This window comes from Boleophthalmus pectinirostris, unplaced genomic scaffold (genome assembly GCF_026225935.1).
Source record: "Boleophthalmus pectinirostris isolate CB_2022bp ecotype Guang Dong unplaced genomic scaffold, ASM2622593v1 HiC_scaffold_14, whole genome shotgun sequence".
Classification (NCBI taxonomy): domain Eukaryota; kingdom Metazoa; phylum Chordata; class Actinopteri; order Gobiiformes; family Gobiidae; genus Boleophthalmus; species Boleophthalmus pectinirostris.
In genome coordinates this window covers 17,017,330-17,034,732 of record NW_026571047.1, presented here as the reverse complement: position 1 = coordinate 17,034,732, position 17,403 = coordinate 17,017,330, and the positions used below count along the sequence as shown (strand labels likewise).

At 42.7% G+C, this 17,403-nt stretch overlaps 1 protein-coding gene across 21 annotated transcripts in view; it reads left to right on the top strand.

Moving 5' to 3' along the window:
• The window catches only part of tcf7l2 (transcription factor 7 like 2), a 90,027-nt gene that overhangs the window by 52,703 nt on the left and 19,921 nt on the right, over nucleotides 1-17,403 (top strand). For all 21 annotated transcript variants that reach the window (XM_055150099.1, XM_055150096.1, XM_055150095.1 and 18 more), the window contains one exon: nucleotides 16,023-16,155. In XM_055150099.1, coding sequence (XP_055006074.1) covers nucleotides 16,023-16,155 — 133 coding nt within the window. The remainder of the gene's footprint in view (nucleotides 1-16,022; nucleotides 16,156-17,403) is intronic.

Below are 17,403 nucleotides of genomic sequence, written 5' to 3'. Positions count from 1 at the left end.
GCAATTGTAATGAACACATTCAAAACTGGAGAATAGATTTACTCAGGGCTTCAAATAAGCCAGCGTTATCGGACTCTGTCATTCGCTCCTACCCATTTTCGAGCTGCTAATTGATGTTTTTGATGTTGGCGAGAAAATTGAAGAAAATGTCATGTGTGAACCGGCGCGGAAGTTAATAAGATTGACTTCGTTGACTGAATCCACAATGAGCTGACGAGAGGCGTGTAATGGGACTGCTGCGAGCAGTGCGTCCATCTGCCCACGATGAAATGGACCCTCGTGCGGCGCTGCCCGGGCCCGTGGTATGGGGCTGGTGGCATGATGCCGGGGCTGGTAGTATGGGGCCGGCGCCGGTGGTATGGGGCTGGTGGTAGGAGCCCTCAGCCTCAGACATGGGACAGTGTCCCCTCAGCGGTGGTGTCTGTGGAGCCTCTGATTGGAGCAGCAGCAGCTGTTTCTCCAGCGGCTCCTGGCCTAGTTCGTCTGCAGCCGCTCTCAGGGCGGCCTCCGTGTTTGCTGCAAACAATGCTCGTTTTTAATGCTGTTTTGACTCTGAAAAGCCAGAGAGCATTAGAAAGGTTAGATTAAGATGTGGCTAAAGATGCACCCATATCAGTTAGGGTCATTGCATATGTTTGGCCAATGTGAAACAGAGCCTGAACGTAAATCCGCTTAAATAAAAGGACAGAAGCACCATCGGGTCGCTCAGTCTTGAGCCATTTATCGAGCGCTGGCTTTAAGCCAAGAATACTACTTTTGTTTCCTCTGCTACGTTTATTTGAATAACTGAATCAGTAACACTTGTGTGTTTAAAAAATGTTTTCACATATTCATCTGAATTATCTAGTAGAGTCATGTTAATGTATAGAGCGGTAATGGTTTCTGCATTTTTAATTAGCGCACGGCGGGGCTCATTTTGGTTCAGTGCGTCTGATTATTTGGTGGGCCTAAAACGGCCTACGCTAAAGCCTAATGTGACCGGTGCCCCTGAGCGCTGCTCTTTTGAAGACGCCAAAAAAAGGTGGCCTCTGCTATCGCTCGGCCTCCAAGGATCGCGGATAAGGGACGCGAATTCTGCGAATAGGCAATTAATTCTGTTGGCAACGATCGGTTCGAGCGTCTTCCCCCACCGCCCCTCCAAATGCCCTCCTCGCCATCCTCCACGACCATTTGAAATGCTAACACAATGAAATATTTTTCTATTGGTCCGTGTCCCTCGGCTAAGCCACCGCCGCGGGCGAAGAATTTCATCGACTGATGAGACCACAGGCGAGCCCGATAAAAAGGTTAACTGTACGTGACACACACTCCAAGTAGCCACGCTACCTTGAACTCTCAAGTTCTGTAACTTTTATTTGACTTTATATTGTTAGCGAGGCCGCTGTTGTTTAGCCGCTAAAGGCTAAGGGGGAAACACAGCGGCCTCTATAGGCGCCGCACTGAAGAGCCGATAATGACCATGTCTGTTTGAGGACAATGTTTGATTGGGCTTTTCCAGCGATGGCATTTTCTTGACGAGATTTTCATCGTCTGCAGATGACTTGCTTTGCAGCTTTTTCATAAAGATATCAAATGCATTATTTTTCAGATGATAATTTGACGAGGGTTTTAACCATGTAATGTGGCGTTTCATTCTCTGTGATTGAAGCGTTCATTTGTTGTGTTGAAAATGTTTCTTTTTAAAGACAGTGAAATTGATGAATATAACCAAACAAAGCCCAGATTATATTTATCCTGAACATTATTATGCCTGTGTTTTGTTCCTTTTGCTTTCATTTCCCTTCATAACATACAGTCTGTTTCTATTGTGCTATATTTTACAATAGCCGAGCTTTGCTGCGCGAGCGTATTTTTTTTCCACCTTCAGGGATAGGCGAGGTAGACTGCCAGAGAGTGGGAGGAGGAAGCCTGGCTGTTTTCAAATTGTTAGTAAAAGATATACGGGCACAGAATAGGTATGGACCCCCCAGCCCCACCCTGCACACAGCACAGCAGAGCAGTGGGACCAGGCAGGTGGCTCCCCATGGCTGCGGCTTCATGACAACATGCCATTAGAAATCGCAGGCCTGTTGATCAATCCTGCCGACATGACAGCTCCGCCGCCAGGCCCGCTCTTTGAGTGCTCCCTCTGCCGTTCTTCCACACTAATTGGTGCAGGTTTCTCTTATATATGCTCGTGGCACAGGGCTTTTTTCACTCCTCCTCCTGCTCTTCTTCTCTTCTACCCTCTTCCCCCCATCCGCCCCCGCCCCATCTCAGCCACCCATTTTATCTCTCCCCTTGCCGTATTTATTTATATAGCTATTTTTTGTTTTTCATTTTAACATTGTCACATAGGAAGCCATAACTTTGGGTGAAATATTGCAAGTGGGTTGAGTAAAGGGATGTGTACGCCGCGGGCACTGTTCGTTCTGTATTTTTCTCGGGACGACTACCGGAGCTGGGATTTGACATTGACTCTAGGCAATGTGCATGAGCAGCACATACACAATGGGATCATCCCAAAGAATGAAATCAGTGTCAGGTGAAATGAAGGAGAGTGGAGCACTTTGTGGAAGCCTTTAATTTGTGCTCAAATGCACTCTGCGTTTAGATATTTATACATTTCAAAAACAGCCTGGATGTATGCATTCTGTTGTCTTTTGTCATGTAATCCTCATCAAACAGAATTAAGTTGCCAAACGTCAAAACAATAGTCAGGAAATGGCTGATGTCTTGTGTGTTTGCATCACTCTTAAACCCGCCCACTCAGAGGGAGTCTTTCACAGCTAAATAAATGAGGGCAGATAAGCGCACATTAAATGTTTAACTGTCTCCATTTGTCATCTGTTTTAGCCTCTTAATTAAAGCAGCGCAGCTTAGCCCCGGCTCTGCTCTGCGCCCAGCGCGCACATCGGCCCGCTCATGATTAATTTGGCCGTTAATATTTATTTCCCTCCGTGCTGCTAAGTTAGCGGCTTAGTGGAGGGTGAACCTGAGATTTCTCCATGATGCAAACAGGAAAAGATTTATTTTCTGATCCCATTAAAAGTGAGGAGCGGCCTTCAGTCTATTTAGGTGCTGAAAACATTAAGTACTACCTCCACCCAGTGGCACAAAGTGAAAAAAGGCAGCCATGATTGGCAGCACACGGCATTAATGTAGCAGGAAGAGTTGCCTTAAGCGACGGGGGATGTATTCACGACACAATGGTGCCGCTATCTGGCGCTCTGCATTGTCTCTCTCATCCCGACCTTATTACATGCCGTATTTGGCATGAAGAATCCCCTTCTTATCCGCACTGAATTTTAATGCCAATGCGCTTAGATGGCCGGCGCATTCTAGTAGTTGTTTTGACATCATATTTCATATTCGGGGTGTATGTTGGTTTATTATTTCTTGTTGAATCAGAAAGAGGATCTGTCTGCAGTGCTGTACACTCAGCCTGTTTGTAAAAATGGAGTGAGATTGAATACAGTTGAATGTTGTTTTGTGCGCGTGCCTCTTTGCTGCAGTTTCAGGCCTGAGCGGTGCTGAGGAGAGGAGAAGTGAGGAGGACCTGGGCGTCGCACGTTTGGGCGCTCTGTGATAGCGCCGATCAAAGCTGTGTGTTTTATGAGGCTGCTGCCACACTTTGAAGTCCCTGAGTCACCTACAGCACTACTTCATCAGGTTCACTAGTGTCTTAATAACAGATCAATACCTTTCAGAGGCACGTTAATGTGATAGTGGGGCTGATGTGATCACGCTGGGCTGGAGAGTCCTTCCTCCTCTCCTGTCTCCTCTCACCTACATGGGACCTACACGGGACCTTCAGCACCCTCTCCACTTAAATCAGTCTCTCACAGTTTGTAAACACTTTTATCAATTGCATTTACTATTAAGAAATACTCAGAGTGATACACAAAATTCTTTTAACATACATATTTTGTTTAAAATATTTTAGTTACAATTGCATGTAATTTTAAATGAGAAAAATATTTGGAATTTCTCAGAAAAAAAATTGAAATATAAATTATTTATTAATTTTTTATTTATATTAATATTATGATTATTTTTATATTATGGTAAGTTTAAATAATTATGTATAAATATAAATGTTTAGAATTTGAAATTTATACATTTTTATTTGCTAAAATGTGGGAACATTTTAAAAATTACATATTAAACTTATATTAATGTAATTATACTTTTAACTTGAAATTAATATAGTTGTCTGTATTTTATAATTTATTTTACTAAAATTATTAAATGAAACAAAACAATTATTTCTCAGTTATTTCGAGCGGCGGCGTTAGCGTGGGCTTTGTACTTGTACATTTAAAGAGAGTTTTCTTAAGCGCACTACAGGTTTGTAAAAGGCCGTCTGTGTGAGGTGTGGAGGTGGCAGCTCTGCGCTGGGCCCAGCGGCTCCTCAGGAACAAAAGCCTGATTTGGAGTGTTCATCTGAGGGGAGCTAATGGCATTAGAGCCCAGGCCCGAGCCGAGCAGAGCCTGGAGCTCCTGCAGTGTCACCTCCTCACAGCCTCACAGGCTCTCACCGCTCACTCACATCTGCCAGCTCCACAAATCCCCCACACTTTTGTTTGTATTTATTCTGCTGTGAAAGTGCAAGTGAAAATGAGCTTTAAAGCGACGGTCAAAGACTGTGTGTGCTGAGGATTTGACCCGCTGCCCGATAGTTTATCAGGAAAATTTTTTTTTTTTTTAAAGAAAAAAAATGATAAATGAAGTTTGTCTTAAATAATGTGTAAAATACTTTGTGTTGAAAATAATGTGTAAGACATTGTGATGTAGAGGGAACGCAGGGAAAAGCACACGCTTGTCATGTGGTTAATTTTTAAAGACAGGTGCAGGTTGGGTTGTCTGGTTGTGGCACATATTTAGAGTGTCAAACGCTGTGTATGGAGCGTTCTCGGCTGTTTTGTTGGAGAGAATAAGAGCTGTGACAGATGAGAGACGATGAAGAACGATGAGGAGCAGGGCGTCCTCCCGGCGTCTCTCTGTGTGTGTGGGCTCTGTGTGGTCCTCTGCTCGCCGCTCCGCTGGGCTCCGCGTGCTGCGCTGGAGGTCCAGGATTTTAATGAATGTTTCATGTTAAATTTAGTGCCAGCGCCTCTCACATGGCGGCGCGTCTACATCTTATTCTGTGCGCGCCGAAAAAGGTGAAAATCCACATCCTTGTGAAAGAAAATGAGGCAGAATTCTGTGTAATCTTTAAAGAATGGTGCTCTTTGAATTAGATTCCGTGTGCGCTTGTCCGAATTAGTCATAGTTTGTAATTTTTGTTCTGTAAAAACTGTTAAAATTACGAGAAAATAATTTTAAATTCCTTTTTTTCTTGCCGTTCCCGCTGTTCGTGCACCATGAAATCTTGCTTCATTAAAAGTGTATTAATCTTGTCTGGTCTCATGGGAGGTACCTTAAGATGATGTTGTGTCTTTTTCTTTAAATTGTTGGAGGAAAAAAATCTTGCAGATTTGGTCCCTGTCAGTCAGAAATAATTGTGTGCTTAATCTTGTCCCTGATGGATGACTTGGAGTTCAGCAATGGGCCAGCTCCAATGACAAATACTATATTAATATTCATTAACTGCTTTGACAATGCTAATTTTGATGCAGTAGTAAAGGGCCTTCCAAAGTTAGCGGCCAAAGCATCAGAGCTGAGCAAGGTGGCAAGATAATTTGTGCTGCTTTGCTGAGCTGAGGCTTTTTAAGTCTTAAGCAGAGGAAAAAAAGGCTAGGTACCACAAACAAAATAAAAGAGAAAGGGAAAAAGTTCAGACGCATTGGAAACCAGCACTGTGGAAGTAATACGATCAGAAGACGGCTACAAAAATTTGACACCTCCAATGCTGCATCTTTGAGCAAATATTTTTTTAAACAAAAAAAAACTTTCAACAAAAAAGGAACACAACATGGTAAGTCAGCATTCTTGATTTTTTTGTTTAATCTTTTTGATCTTTTCAATTATCGCCATTTGAAGATCAATAGTCATTTTTTTCTGTTGTGGTTAAAAGGCTCACAGCGGTGGTTTAGTGGATGCTCGGATCACGGCTTTAAGAGTGGGCTTCCTCTCTTCAAGCCACCAGTTGGCCGGCGTGAATTTTCTATTGCCAGATCTCATGAAAACCTTACAGCGCTTGTATCATTTATTGGTATTTTTGCTATTGTTTTAACTTAGCTCATTGTTGGTGTGTTGGTGTCTGGCAGGTCTTACTTTGGAGTTGCTTGTAGCCTTTTCAGTTGAGAGAGTTGAGGCTTGAAAGTTGGATTTGGAAAAAGCTGTGCTGCTATGACAGGCGCTTTTTGCTGATAAATATTTTTCCTTTTTTCTCTTTTCCTGGATTTGATTTTTCTGAGCTTCAAAAAAATCCACCGGCAACGCAGAACCGTGGAGGGGCAAACCCGGTCGCCCTGCCCAGAATCGAAGCGCGCTTTCTGGGCTTCTTCTTCTCCCTTACTCTCTGACAGTTTTTTCCGCCAGCCGTTTGTGTTTTTGATTTTGTATTTAATTTAGTGTGACTCGCACTTGAATGGAGCGTAGCTAAGTTTTGGGGGGGATTAATGACATGACGAGAGATGACCCGCTGTGTTGAGATTTTTAGCCAAGTTAGGGGCAACTCCTAGACGCTATACGCACTCCGCTTTTACCTTTAAGTCCCGTGAATGAAAGCCCGGCGCGCTCTCTCCCCTCTCGCCTTCAACTTATCAAAAGAAAAAGAGATGGACACAAAAGGGCTTGTAGCAGGAGCGCAGAGGGGGGATCAGCCAGCGGAGGGTATCCCAGAAAGCACCACTCGCTCCCCTGCGTCTGCTGCCGGACGGAGGGTAGAAGAAGTCGCCACGAGTCCTTCTTCTTCCAGTGATTCCCGGGCCGGTCACTGCTTAACGGCTGAGCCCACCGTCCGCCGTGCACGCTGCGGTTAGAAGGAGGTGCTGCCCCCCAGTGGAATAGTTGCTGACATGGTGGTGGGAGTCTGCTTGAAGTCTGTGCACTACCGAGAGTGCCAGCATGCTTGTTTTAACCAGGAACCGAGAAGCATCCCTATTACAGCTCTTTTAGATGGTAAGACTTTTTATCATTTTAATTTGCTTAATTTTAATTTTCTGCTGTGTTTTTATTGAAATATTTCTGCATTTCATTGTGGATTTTTTTTTTATCTCCGCTGCTTCGTTTGGCAATTTATAACACTTATGTGGCTAAGTGACACATTGACAATTTGGGTAATGAAAGAGGCTGTTTGATTGCTTTGTCCTGACAGGCTGACAGGGCTCCATTATGGGGAGACATGCAGCTAAACACAGACAGAGTTCATTGACACTAAAAATTACTTACATGTAATAAGTTGATTTGTAAATTTGATTTTTATTTAGAAGAAATTTTGAAATATTAAATGTCAAATTTGCATGTAAATGTGAGCCAGTGAAGGAGCTTCTGTTCTCGTGTTTGTATTTAGCACAAATTTATTCTTTCTTTTAATATTTTTAATTCTAATATTTTGAGTGTGTTTTGTATAATTTTTTTTGTTTAACTATTATTAACTAAAATTTGTCAGAATCTACTTTAATTTTAATAGTATTCTTTTTAATTCTTTTTATTGTTAACTTATTGTGTATAATTTTGTGGTGACATCTTTTGACATTGCGAGTATTTTTTCCCTCTCACTTTTTATTGTGTTTTGTTGATACTATTGTTGCGCTGGTGATGGCGAGCTGTCCGTCACTCGCGGTGCCCCAGTAGTTTACTTGGCGAAGTGGTCCCAGGACAAAAGGAGGTGGCAGGAGCGTGGCGGGGCATCTGAATGGAGGGAGGGCAGCCAATTAGCCGCTGCCTTGTCCCACGCGGCTGCCATTGTCCCAAACTGTGTAAAGGACATTCCCCGGGCTTTTGTTTTGCTCCCAGGGCCTCAGGATCCTCCAGGCCGCTGCAACTGCTCGCTCGGGAAAAAAAAAAAAAACAATCTTGAAAAAAATAATGCAGGATTTTTTTGTGCAAATATGTTTTACGCCTAATTACTTTTCATTATTTTCTGTCGCCACTAAATCCAATCAGATTTTACATCCATAAAACACGTGTTAGCGGGCCGAGGTGCGCGTAATTTATTCCATAAATATTTAATTTGTCATGGTCATTAGTCAGGTTTAGGTAGTTAGAGGTTAGGAGAGATAATCTGAGGATGACACGTCCACTTCATTAGAAGATAGAACTAATCCAAGTGACGAGCCACTGTGGGAAACGTGTCAGGATTTTTATTGAAGATGATTCCAAGTCATTTTTAATGAGTCAAGAAAATTATGTTAAATTAAATGATTATGTATTATTAATGTGGAATTTTTCATTATTATTATTGTCTTTTTAATGTAAAATTGATATTTAAATTAGCATTTCCTAAATTAAATATCTGTGGGCAGAATGTAAAATTAGAAATTGCATTTTTTCAGCCAAGTAAAAAATATCAAAATGTTGAATCCAGATTCAAATTGAAATATTTATGTTCTGTGTGCTTGTGTACAAAAAACCTGCCTTAAAAAGTCAAATCACAAGAGTCTGGAGGAATTCACCTCCATCTTTGTTGAAATCGCGGCCAGGAGATGTGTGGAATTTGCTTTTTGTCTTTTATCTAAAAGAGGAAGTGTTGACCACGTGAATGTGAGCGTTTGACTTTCTGACAAAGGCGAGACTTGAAGAGCGCTGGTCCTGAGAGGAGGGAGCTGCTCTAGGCCTTGTTCACATGAACCTTGAATGGAGGAGTGTGTAGGATTCTTCTGCGAGCGATTGTTTAGAAAGAGAAAAAAAAAAACTCCAAAGGATGGCGACGAGAGGTGCCACGTCCATGTCAGAGCCACACTCTCTCTCCCCCCGGAACAAAAAGTGTGTGAGGAGCGGACTGTCACTACTGTTGGCCACACTTTGCTGCGCCTGCCCTCCCTTTGTGGATGTTGTTGTGTCTTGTTCCTTTTTTCCAGTTTTCCACCAGATCTCTCTCTCCCTCTCCACGCTGCTCTCTCCTCTTTGTCTCCTTTACCTTGTAGCCAGAGCTTTTCAAGCTGCCAGTTCTTCTCTGGGCATCCTGGAGGCAGAGCCGAGCCCACACACACACATACACACACACACACTCTTAAGAAAGGCATACACAGCCCGACGTACAGCTGGGATTTGGGTAATATCTCGCCTTTTTTTCTCTGTCTGTTTGTGAGTAGCATATATTTTTTGCGCAGTATTGCTGGTGGGAAGCAGTACTGAGAAGGAGGCACACTGCAATAATTTTTCCTTCTGCCCAGCGCATCCTTCTTGTGTACGTCTTGTCACAACCGTCTTCACAACTTTTGACTAGAGCAGAGGAGAAGATATGGCCGCCCTCCACCAAGCAGGATTTTTTTGAAGAATGGGTGGGAGGGGAGCACAGGCACTGCTTTGGTAGTGACTGCATGAGGATACTACTACCGCTGCTACTACTACTACTAGGCCTCAACCCAGAGTTCAAGGGGACAATGGCGGCTAAAGCTGGCTAAACACATGCTAAAGGAAGGACCGGAGAGACCCTACGAAGCAGAGCGTTGCGAGGAGGGGTGATGTATCCGCGGGACAGTGCCTCGGCGGGGGTGGAGGAGCAGGGGGAGGAGGAGATACTGGAGGAGGTCTTGGAGGAGAGCGAGGGGGCCAAAGCTGGACTGGGGATGGGCCCAGGACTGTCTCTGTTACAACAGGTGGGATGCTGGCACCTCAATCTCAGCAGCTGGGTGAGTAGCACAGATGGGACAGTAAACAATGTGATCGCCAGTAAAGATAATCACCATGAAACCACTTGAACGCTCAGGAAGAACCTACTTATGCATGATGTTGTCTTCTAGATCATTGTTTTCATCTGTAAAAAAAAGTACAATTCTATATTATTTTGATATTATTGATAGAGCTACTGATTAATGTATGGAGCTGAAGGCCTTGTGGACAGGAGCAGGGTGAACAGAACAGAGGAGAGGTCAGATTCAAAGGAAAAGCATCACAGGTTTGTAGGAAAGATAAAGTTTGTAATAAACACATGTAATTGTCATATGGGGTGACTTATGCAGTAGTGTTTAGTCATTTTTGATTCAGCTGTTCATTAAATACAGCATGTTTTTTTACAATAATATATGTTTGGCTGTCATCAAAGTTTTTAGTGGATGAAGAACTGCTTGAAAACTGAAACAACTGAGGCTCTCTTTTTTTGTCTCTCTTTTTTTTGTTTTTGCAATCTTTTTTTTATTTAGTACAAATTTGGCAGTTGTGTTGACGAGAAAAACTTTACAGTTAAGAGTTATAGGAGGTACCGCGTATTTCTTTTGAAGGATTTTGTTGTTGCCCTCTTCACTTGCCAGCTGGTAACACGTGCTTGTGAACTTGACCTAGAGTGGAGCCAGTGTTTACTCCTCTAATAGAAGCTGCTTGGTTTGGAGTTGGATTCGACTATTTAAAACATGTATTTGCTGGTTGTTGGATCACTTTGTAGTTTGTAGTACTTTTGCGTTGATGCCCTCAGCTCATCTGCGCAGTTGTTAAGTCTGACTGTATTATGTAAGGTAAATGTGTCTACAATGACGATTTCTGCACTCGAACCTAATTGGAATCTTTGAAATCTCTCAAAAGACGCCACTAAATTAAGTTTTGAAAGGGGCATTTTCTCTCTTGAGGTGAATTTTTATTAAAACCTTATTTGATCAAAACTCATGCAAAACCATGACATGTAAAGTAAGATTTTCAATAACCTTGCGCATTACCATATCCCTTTGTAAATGTTGCCACTCAATTCAAATTCTTAATTGCCTTGGCTTTCAACTGAAATTGTGAGGAGCTGATTGCATTTCAAAAAGCAGAATTCACGGCGCCTCTTAACACCGTGATACAATATCACCTCTTAGAGAAAGACCCTTTAACTCAGGTAGTAGCGCTCAAGAGCCTGTTTATACTGAAAAGACCAAGGCGAGGGCTGAAAAAAGAGACTTCAACACACGTCTAAATCTTAAAGAATACAACAGCGGTTACCAAACACCACTTCATATTTAAGCTATTTGCGTGCACTTTTTTTTAGCCCTGACATGTCCTTTCTGCCATTCCATTTGATGTGCTGAATATCAAAGATGGAAGCTGAAAATAAGCGGTGACGACTTGAGTGGCGAGAAGGAGGAAGGGGAGGCAAAGGCTTTGGCCCACATAATATTTTTGTTCAACTCTCTGATCAAGCAGTCGGCGTGTCACAGCAGCAAAGTGAATAGATTAACTTTTAAATATAGCAGGGTCTCGGGAGCCCCCAGCGCCCTCCGAGAGAGAGGAAAACTGATCAACACCCCCACATCTCCTCCCTCTTTCCCACAATCCCCAGGTTCTCAATACTGTGGAGTTCTTTCTTCTTCATTAACCAAGAAACATATAATTTGCCTGTGTTTTAATCAGCCGCATGAGATAAGACGTTAATTTGCCGGATTGCGTTTTTTAAATTTTTTCATTTCTCATCCCATTGGCGCTGATCTTCTAAGTACTCCTGAGATTATCTGTTTCAATGTGTTTTGTACAAGTTTTGCATTTCTTTTTTCTTTTTCTTGAAGTTGATCTTTGGCCTGGAGGGTGCACTCTACGTCTTAACTCACTGGTACATGCATTCTTATGGGATCTGTATCAGGTTTATTTATAACGCTCTATTAACAATAAAGTTGACCAAAGTCCTGTTCATGAAGATAAAACAAATCAGTAATAAAGGGAAGGGACACAATTACTGAAACAATACAAGCGAAGGCCTCAGATTAGTCAAAAGCCGAGTGAAAGGTGATTTCAAAACAAGAAGTAAATCAGCTTCCCTAATGTCTGGGGAACCAATGACAGAAAATGCCCTGTCTCAAAGTAAGTTTTACATTGTTTTGCTGTAATCAAATACAATAGATTTCATCAGCTGTAGACTCTCCCTTTTGTTCCCCTCTTTGGACTTCTGCCACCTGCATGTTGAGGGAGAGGCTCTGGCAATATTTTCTGCTTGCTTTGGAATCCAGAGAGCTGCTAGGAGCCCGATCCATCACTCCACTGTCATCCCCACATCTCCTGCTCTGTGTGTGCTTCCTTACCCTCCTCGCCTCCTCCCTCCTCGCCTCCTACCTCCTACCCTCGTCTCCTTCCTCCTGCCCTAGCCTCATTAGCGCCCCGCGAGCTGTTGTGACAACTCATCATATCATGACATAAAGCAGAGAGCAGTCCGAGCCCCCCGAGGCCTGTGGGGTCAGCACCTTCACATTTAGGCCCCAAATTGGCCCTGCGAGGTGCCACCAGGCGGAAATGCAAGGCCAACAGCTTTTTCCTGTCCGGCCTCACTCGCCCCCCTCCTCGGAGCAGTGTGCAGCCCCCGTCTATTCTTTGTGTGGCAGTGTCCCGCTGTCACTGTGGTCACACCCCCTCCCTCCTGAATGGGACTAACGGAGGACTAAGGCAGCTTATTCACGAGGCCAAAAGCTCTGAGGGCATATTAGGGAAAGTGGGGACTGTGCACTTAACTGGCTTCAATTTGGAAATGTGTTTAAGAATTAGAAGATTAGATTAGATTTGTGATATTAAAAAGTAAGATTTTATTCAAAGTGCACATGTAAACAAAAGCAGGAGCAAGCTGGAACTTAAAAACTAATATGAGAATCCAATGCATTTCTCTTTCTTTTTTATAAACTTATGGTATTTTCCTCGTTGCATGGGACATTCTATAATCTAAAACAGCTTTTGTGATTTTATGATTGTGCGTCCGTAATAAACTGTGTATCTACTTTTACGATAGGCAGAAACAATCTAGTCATCTACTGCAAATTTGATATGTTCTAGTGACCTGTCATAAACTAGACGTTATAGTATGTATGTCTTTGATTGCTATTCGTGGTCATTATGTTATTCGTGTACTAAAATCCTCCACATTTCTACTCTTTGTTCCCCTTTTAGCTTAAACAGTCAGAACACAAGTGCTGACAAATGAGCCATGGCATTATCAATAAAAACCCGTGTGCGTTTTATTCTTTGCCTCCACTTGACTTCACAACACCGGCCTCAGCAGCAGCCTCCCTATGTGTCCTGTGTTCACTCAGGTCCAACTCAAGTTCCTATTTTTATATTTTTCATTTAGAGTCTCTCATCACAGACTACACGGACTTCACAGGCTGTACGGGATTCTTGCTTGTTGTTTTATTTGCACAAATGTAAGGATAGAGCCAGCAGGGGTGTCATGGCAGGAAGTGCGCGTGCTTTCTTGTCCCCTGGCTTTTGTGGCGCTAAAAGGGGCGAGCTGGAGCCACCCACGTTGACTGCTTTTGTTTCTCTAGTGAAGTTGGAACTGCCAGCGGTCAGTCTGTGTGTGCCCTGTAACTGTCTACGGACAATATGATCCTGCTGAGGACTCTGTGACACCTGCTTGTGCTTTTTTTATTTACCTATAACATAAATGAGCACAAATTAGTAGAGGAGTGAGTTTTTGAGTGTCAAGTGATTTGATTCTTTAATTACCTGTTCAGCTCAATACCAAAATTTAGCGATTTGTTTGAAGAGTTAGAATCTTGATTTCTGATTTTTTTTTTTTTTTTCCAACTACCATAAAACTTCATACAGTGTTTTCCATTAATACAAAAGTCTATGGTGCTCTTCCATAGTCTGAAATTCTACAACCTGGACTATATTGGCGTAACAAAATCACTTTGTTGCTCATTATTTTATCATAAACTTATAAAAGACTACACTGGTCAAAATGACTTGAGTTAAAGATTAAAAAAAGCAGTAAGTGACATTTATACCCCAGAAATTGAATGAGATTAAATAATTCAAATAAAAATGATTTGTGCCATTATAATCTATGGGAAATGCTGCTTAATGCCAGTCCCAAACTACAAGAAAGACAATATTGCTTCAAGGGCAAACCTCATACAGATTTTTTTTTGTCTATGTTCAAAACAAATTTCTAAAGTGCATTGTATGATCGTGACTTCAAACTGTGAAGGAAATGATAAAGATGACACATAAGACTTATTGTTGAATTGAAAACATTATTGAAGACTAGTATAATAGATAATAATAGAACTTAAGGCTTTGTTAACGTCCACTTCATCAACTTGAATTAGATTTCAGCTGCAGTTTTCGTTTGGAATCTTGACAGCATGCGTTTCAAGGCCATAGGTTGCTGAGCTGAACTTTTTTTTATTTTGCTTTTGTGTTTATAACATATACTTATCTTATCTCACGATGTCCCTGTAGCCTGTTGCCATGGGTCTTCGTCTGGCCTCCACAGCAGCCCAGAAGTGCCTATGATGTAAATACATTGGCTTCTGGCTGCCTCTCCTTTGCCCCCTCAGCCCTTTGTAACACCCTCCATCTAAATGTGCACTCACTGGAGGGGCATTTTGAACTGCCTTCTGAATGGTGCGGGCCTGCTGGACAAAAGCCCTTATTTAAATGACCACTGCAGGCTTTTCAGCGCCCATAGACCGATGAAGAATTGACAACATTCTTTCACATCATTACCCGAGGGAGGAACGGACTGCGAGGTTAGGAGGTGAAGATAGGCCACTAGTTAGGGCTGTATGGCGTAACCTCTTCAAGCAGATTATGTTTTTATTTACAAATGTTATTTTTGCACATCAGGAGCACAGCATCTTGGTTTCTTCTTTACGAATCCTATTCCAACCCCCCCTTTGCCTTGACGCTATGCACGCTCCCTCTCTCTCTCTCTCTCCTCTGCCTTTTCAGCTCAGGGCTGTGAATGGGTCCCAAGAGCCCCAGTGCCTCCCCGGAGTTCTGCTGGGGTTCATTAATCTTTCATTGGGACCATGGCAATAGGGAATGCCCCCCTACACCCCCACGCACCACCCCCTCACTCCTCTCCTCTCTTCTCTTCCTACTCCACGCAACCTCCAACAGAAGCTATACTATATGAGGCTGCATTAGGCAAAAGAGCTACCAGTCTTGAATGGGGCATGGGTGTATTAGGATCTCAAATGGGCCTCATATAAAGTAAATCATTATGTCTCGAGTTCGGCCCACATTTGTCTAAAAGTTGCCCTTGGGCTCGCTGGCTTTGCATTTGTATTGTCAATGAGCATCGCGTAAACCAGGCCCCCGCTCCTCCCCTGCCAACATCTAGTCTTATTAGCGTTTTTCAAAGTGGGGTGCCACAGCGGAGCATTTTTTTCTTCCATTTCTCCGCGTTTGGGTTCGAGTCGTTAATGAGGATGTGTGGCCTCTGAGCCGGGCGCGTACGCAGGCGAGCTAGCTCTGAAAGCGTCATGTTATGATAAGCCTGATTAGTGCTGCTTCTTTGACTGCTAAGGGCTAGGATAAGGAGCTTCTGCAGCCACTAGCCTAGCTCTAATCTGGTTATCTGGTATTTGGAAGGGGGGCTTGTGTGTGTATTCTGTCCCGGGCTGGTTTTGAGGGCCCCAAAGGCAAGCTCCACTGTAATCTTTGTGGTAATTGAAAAAAAAGCGGGGTCTGCGTGCGCCACTTAGCAGCACAAAAAGAAGATTACATAGCTAAAACTAATTTGGCAAAAATGCAGAAATGGATTTTTAGCTCCACCTCCTACTCTTGCTCACCCTTTTATTACAATGCGCCCCTAACCCGCCATGAACCAAGAGCCCCCCAGGGAGAAAACGCGAGAGGAAGACCAGCCGAGAGAACCGGAGCTACTAATGACTGCAGATTTACACGCGCTGGCTTGATTTGTGTGGTTTACAGATGATCGATTACTTGCTGCAAAGCGTGGTTAAGAGTGCTTCATCTCACTTTGGGCGTAAATGTGAACTGGCAAACACCCCCAGAGCCTCTTAGATTGTATTACCAAATTCCACGGTGACACCACAAGTTGTGTTTTTAATTACAAACCGCACTATTTTCACTGTGGCTTCGTGGTTCGGCGCCTCTCGGAGAAGTCAGAATTTGATATCTCCTCTTTCAGACCTGGTTGTGAGCGTGCGGTAGGCCCCTGCAGTCTGAAAGCCCACGTTGAAAATATTATTAACGCGGCCGTCTCTTGTCTTTTGTCTCTTTTGCAGTCGAATAAAGTTCCTGTGGTACAGCACCCTCACCACGTGCACCCGCTCACGCCTCTGATCACCTACAGCAATGAGCACTTCACACCCGGCAACCCCCCTCCACACCTACAGACAGACGTGGACCCCAAAACAGGTATGCACCCTCCTACTACTGAATCTGTGTCATTTGATTGATCCCTCTTAATCTAAGCCCTGTGTATTAATATTTTCCACTAACATGAAGTGTCCAGACTACATATGTCTTAGAATTTAAGCGACCAAAGAGCAAAAAGAGCAAAAAGTGCCTTATGTCTTCCAATCTCAAAGAATTTAAACTTTACTAAGCCAATCATTTACTGACTTTTTAAGTGTAAAGTTGGTGTCATTGGCCTTGTCTTACCATTGTACATAACCGTGTATAAATATTTGTACATTTGTAAGTAGAACTTAAAGAACTTAAAGAGTCTTCAATCCCAAGTTATGCAAAGACAAAGGTTATAATATAAATGCAGAAAATGGGAATCATTTTGACTGTCCATATGGTGCCAGTTGTCCCATATTTTTCATATTAATGCTATTATTTTTGGTATTTTCATAATTATTAACCTGAGAAGTGTCTGTCAACTCCAAGATAAACCGTGGAATTTAGCGTGTAACCACAGTATCTCATGACCGCACTGCTTCCTGCCAGAATGTTATCAGGGCTGACACTGTAACTGCAGATCTAAAAAACTTGTGAATTTACCAAGATTATCACCAAAATAATGCTACAATTTTGACAATTTGATTCATTTCTACAAAACTCCCATCCACTCCATGTATTCAGGTGCCTTTAAAGCGGTAATTCCAGGCTTTTCATTCATCTCTCTGGTGGGTTTGACTGCGTTTTAGGTAATAATGTTGGTCTATTATGATGGCCCGTACAAAGGGGGAACAAAGTGCCAGCTGCTGTTTAATGTAGTGCTTAATGGGGGCTGCTTAATTGGGCTTAGTATTTAATTAATTAATGAGCTGTATTAGGTCTCGTGCACTGGGTGGCGATGGGATAATGTTGGCTTTTAATACACTTTCCTTTTGTTCTTGGATAAGACAGAGTTTACAGCTGATGGAGAAACTCAGTCGAAACGTTGTAGAAATGTGAAAGTGTTAGTGTCAACATTTGTGACAATTTTAGTACTCGAGCAAGGGCTTGTATTTAAGTTAAAATAAATAGAGAAGTATTACCATGACAACTTCTACCACCAATACTACTTCCATTACTGGTACTACTAAAGCCACAAATAGCCACATGTAAGATCAGTTACAACAGTGAGAAAGGGGGCAGCGTAATCTAATATGCTATGACATTACTCACTTTATGTAATATTAAAGGATAGATGTTACTTGACATTTATGAGCTGCT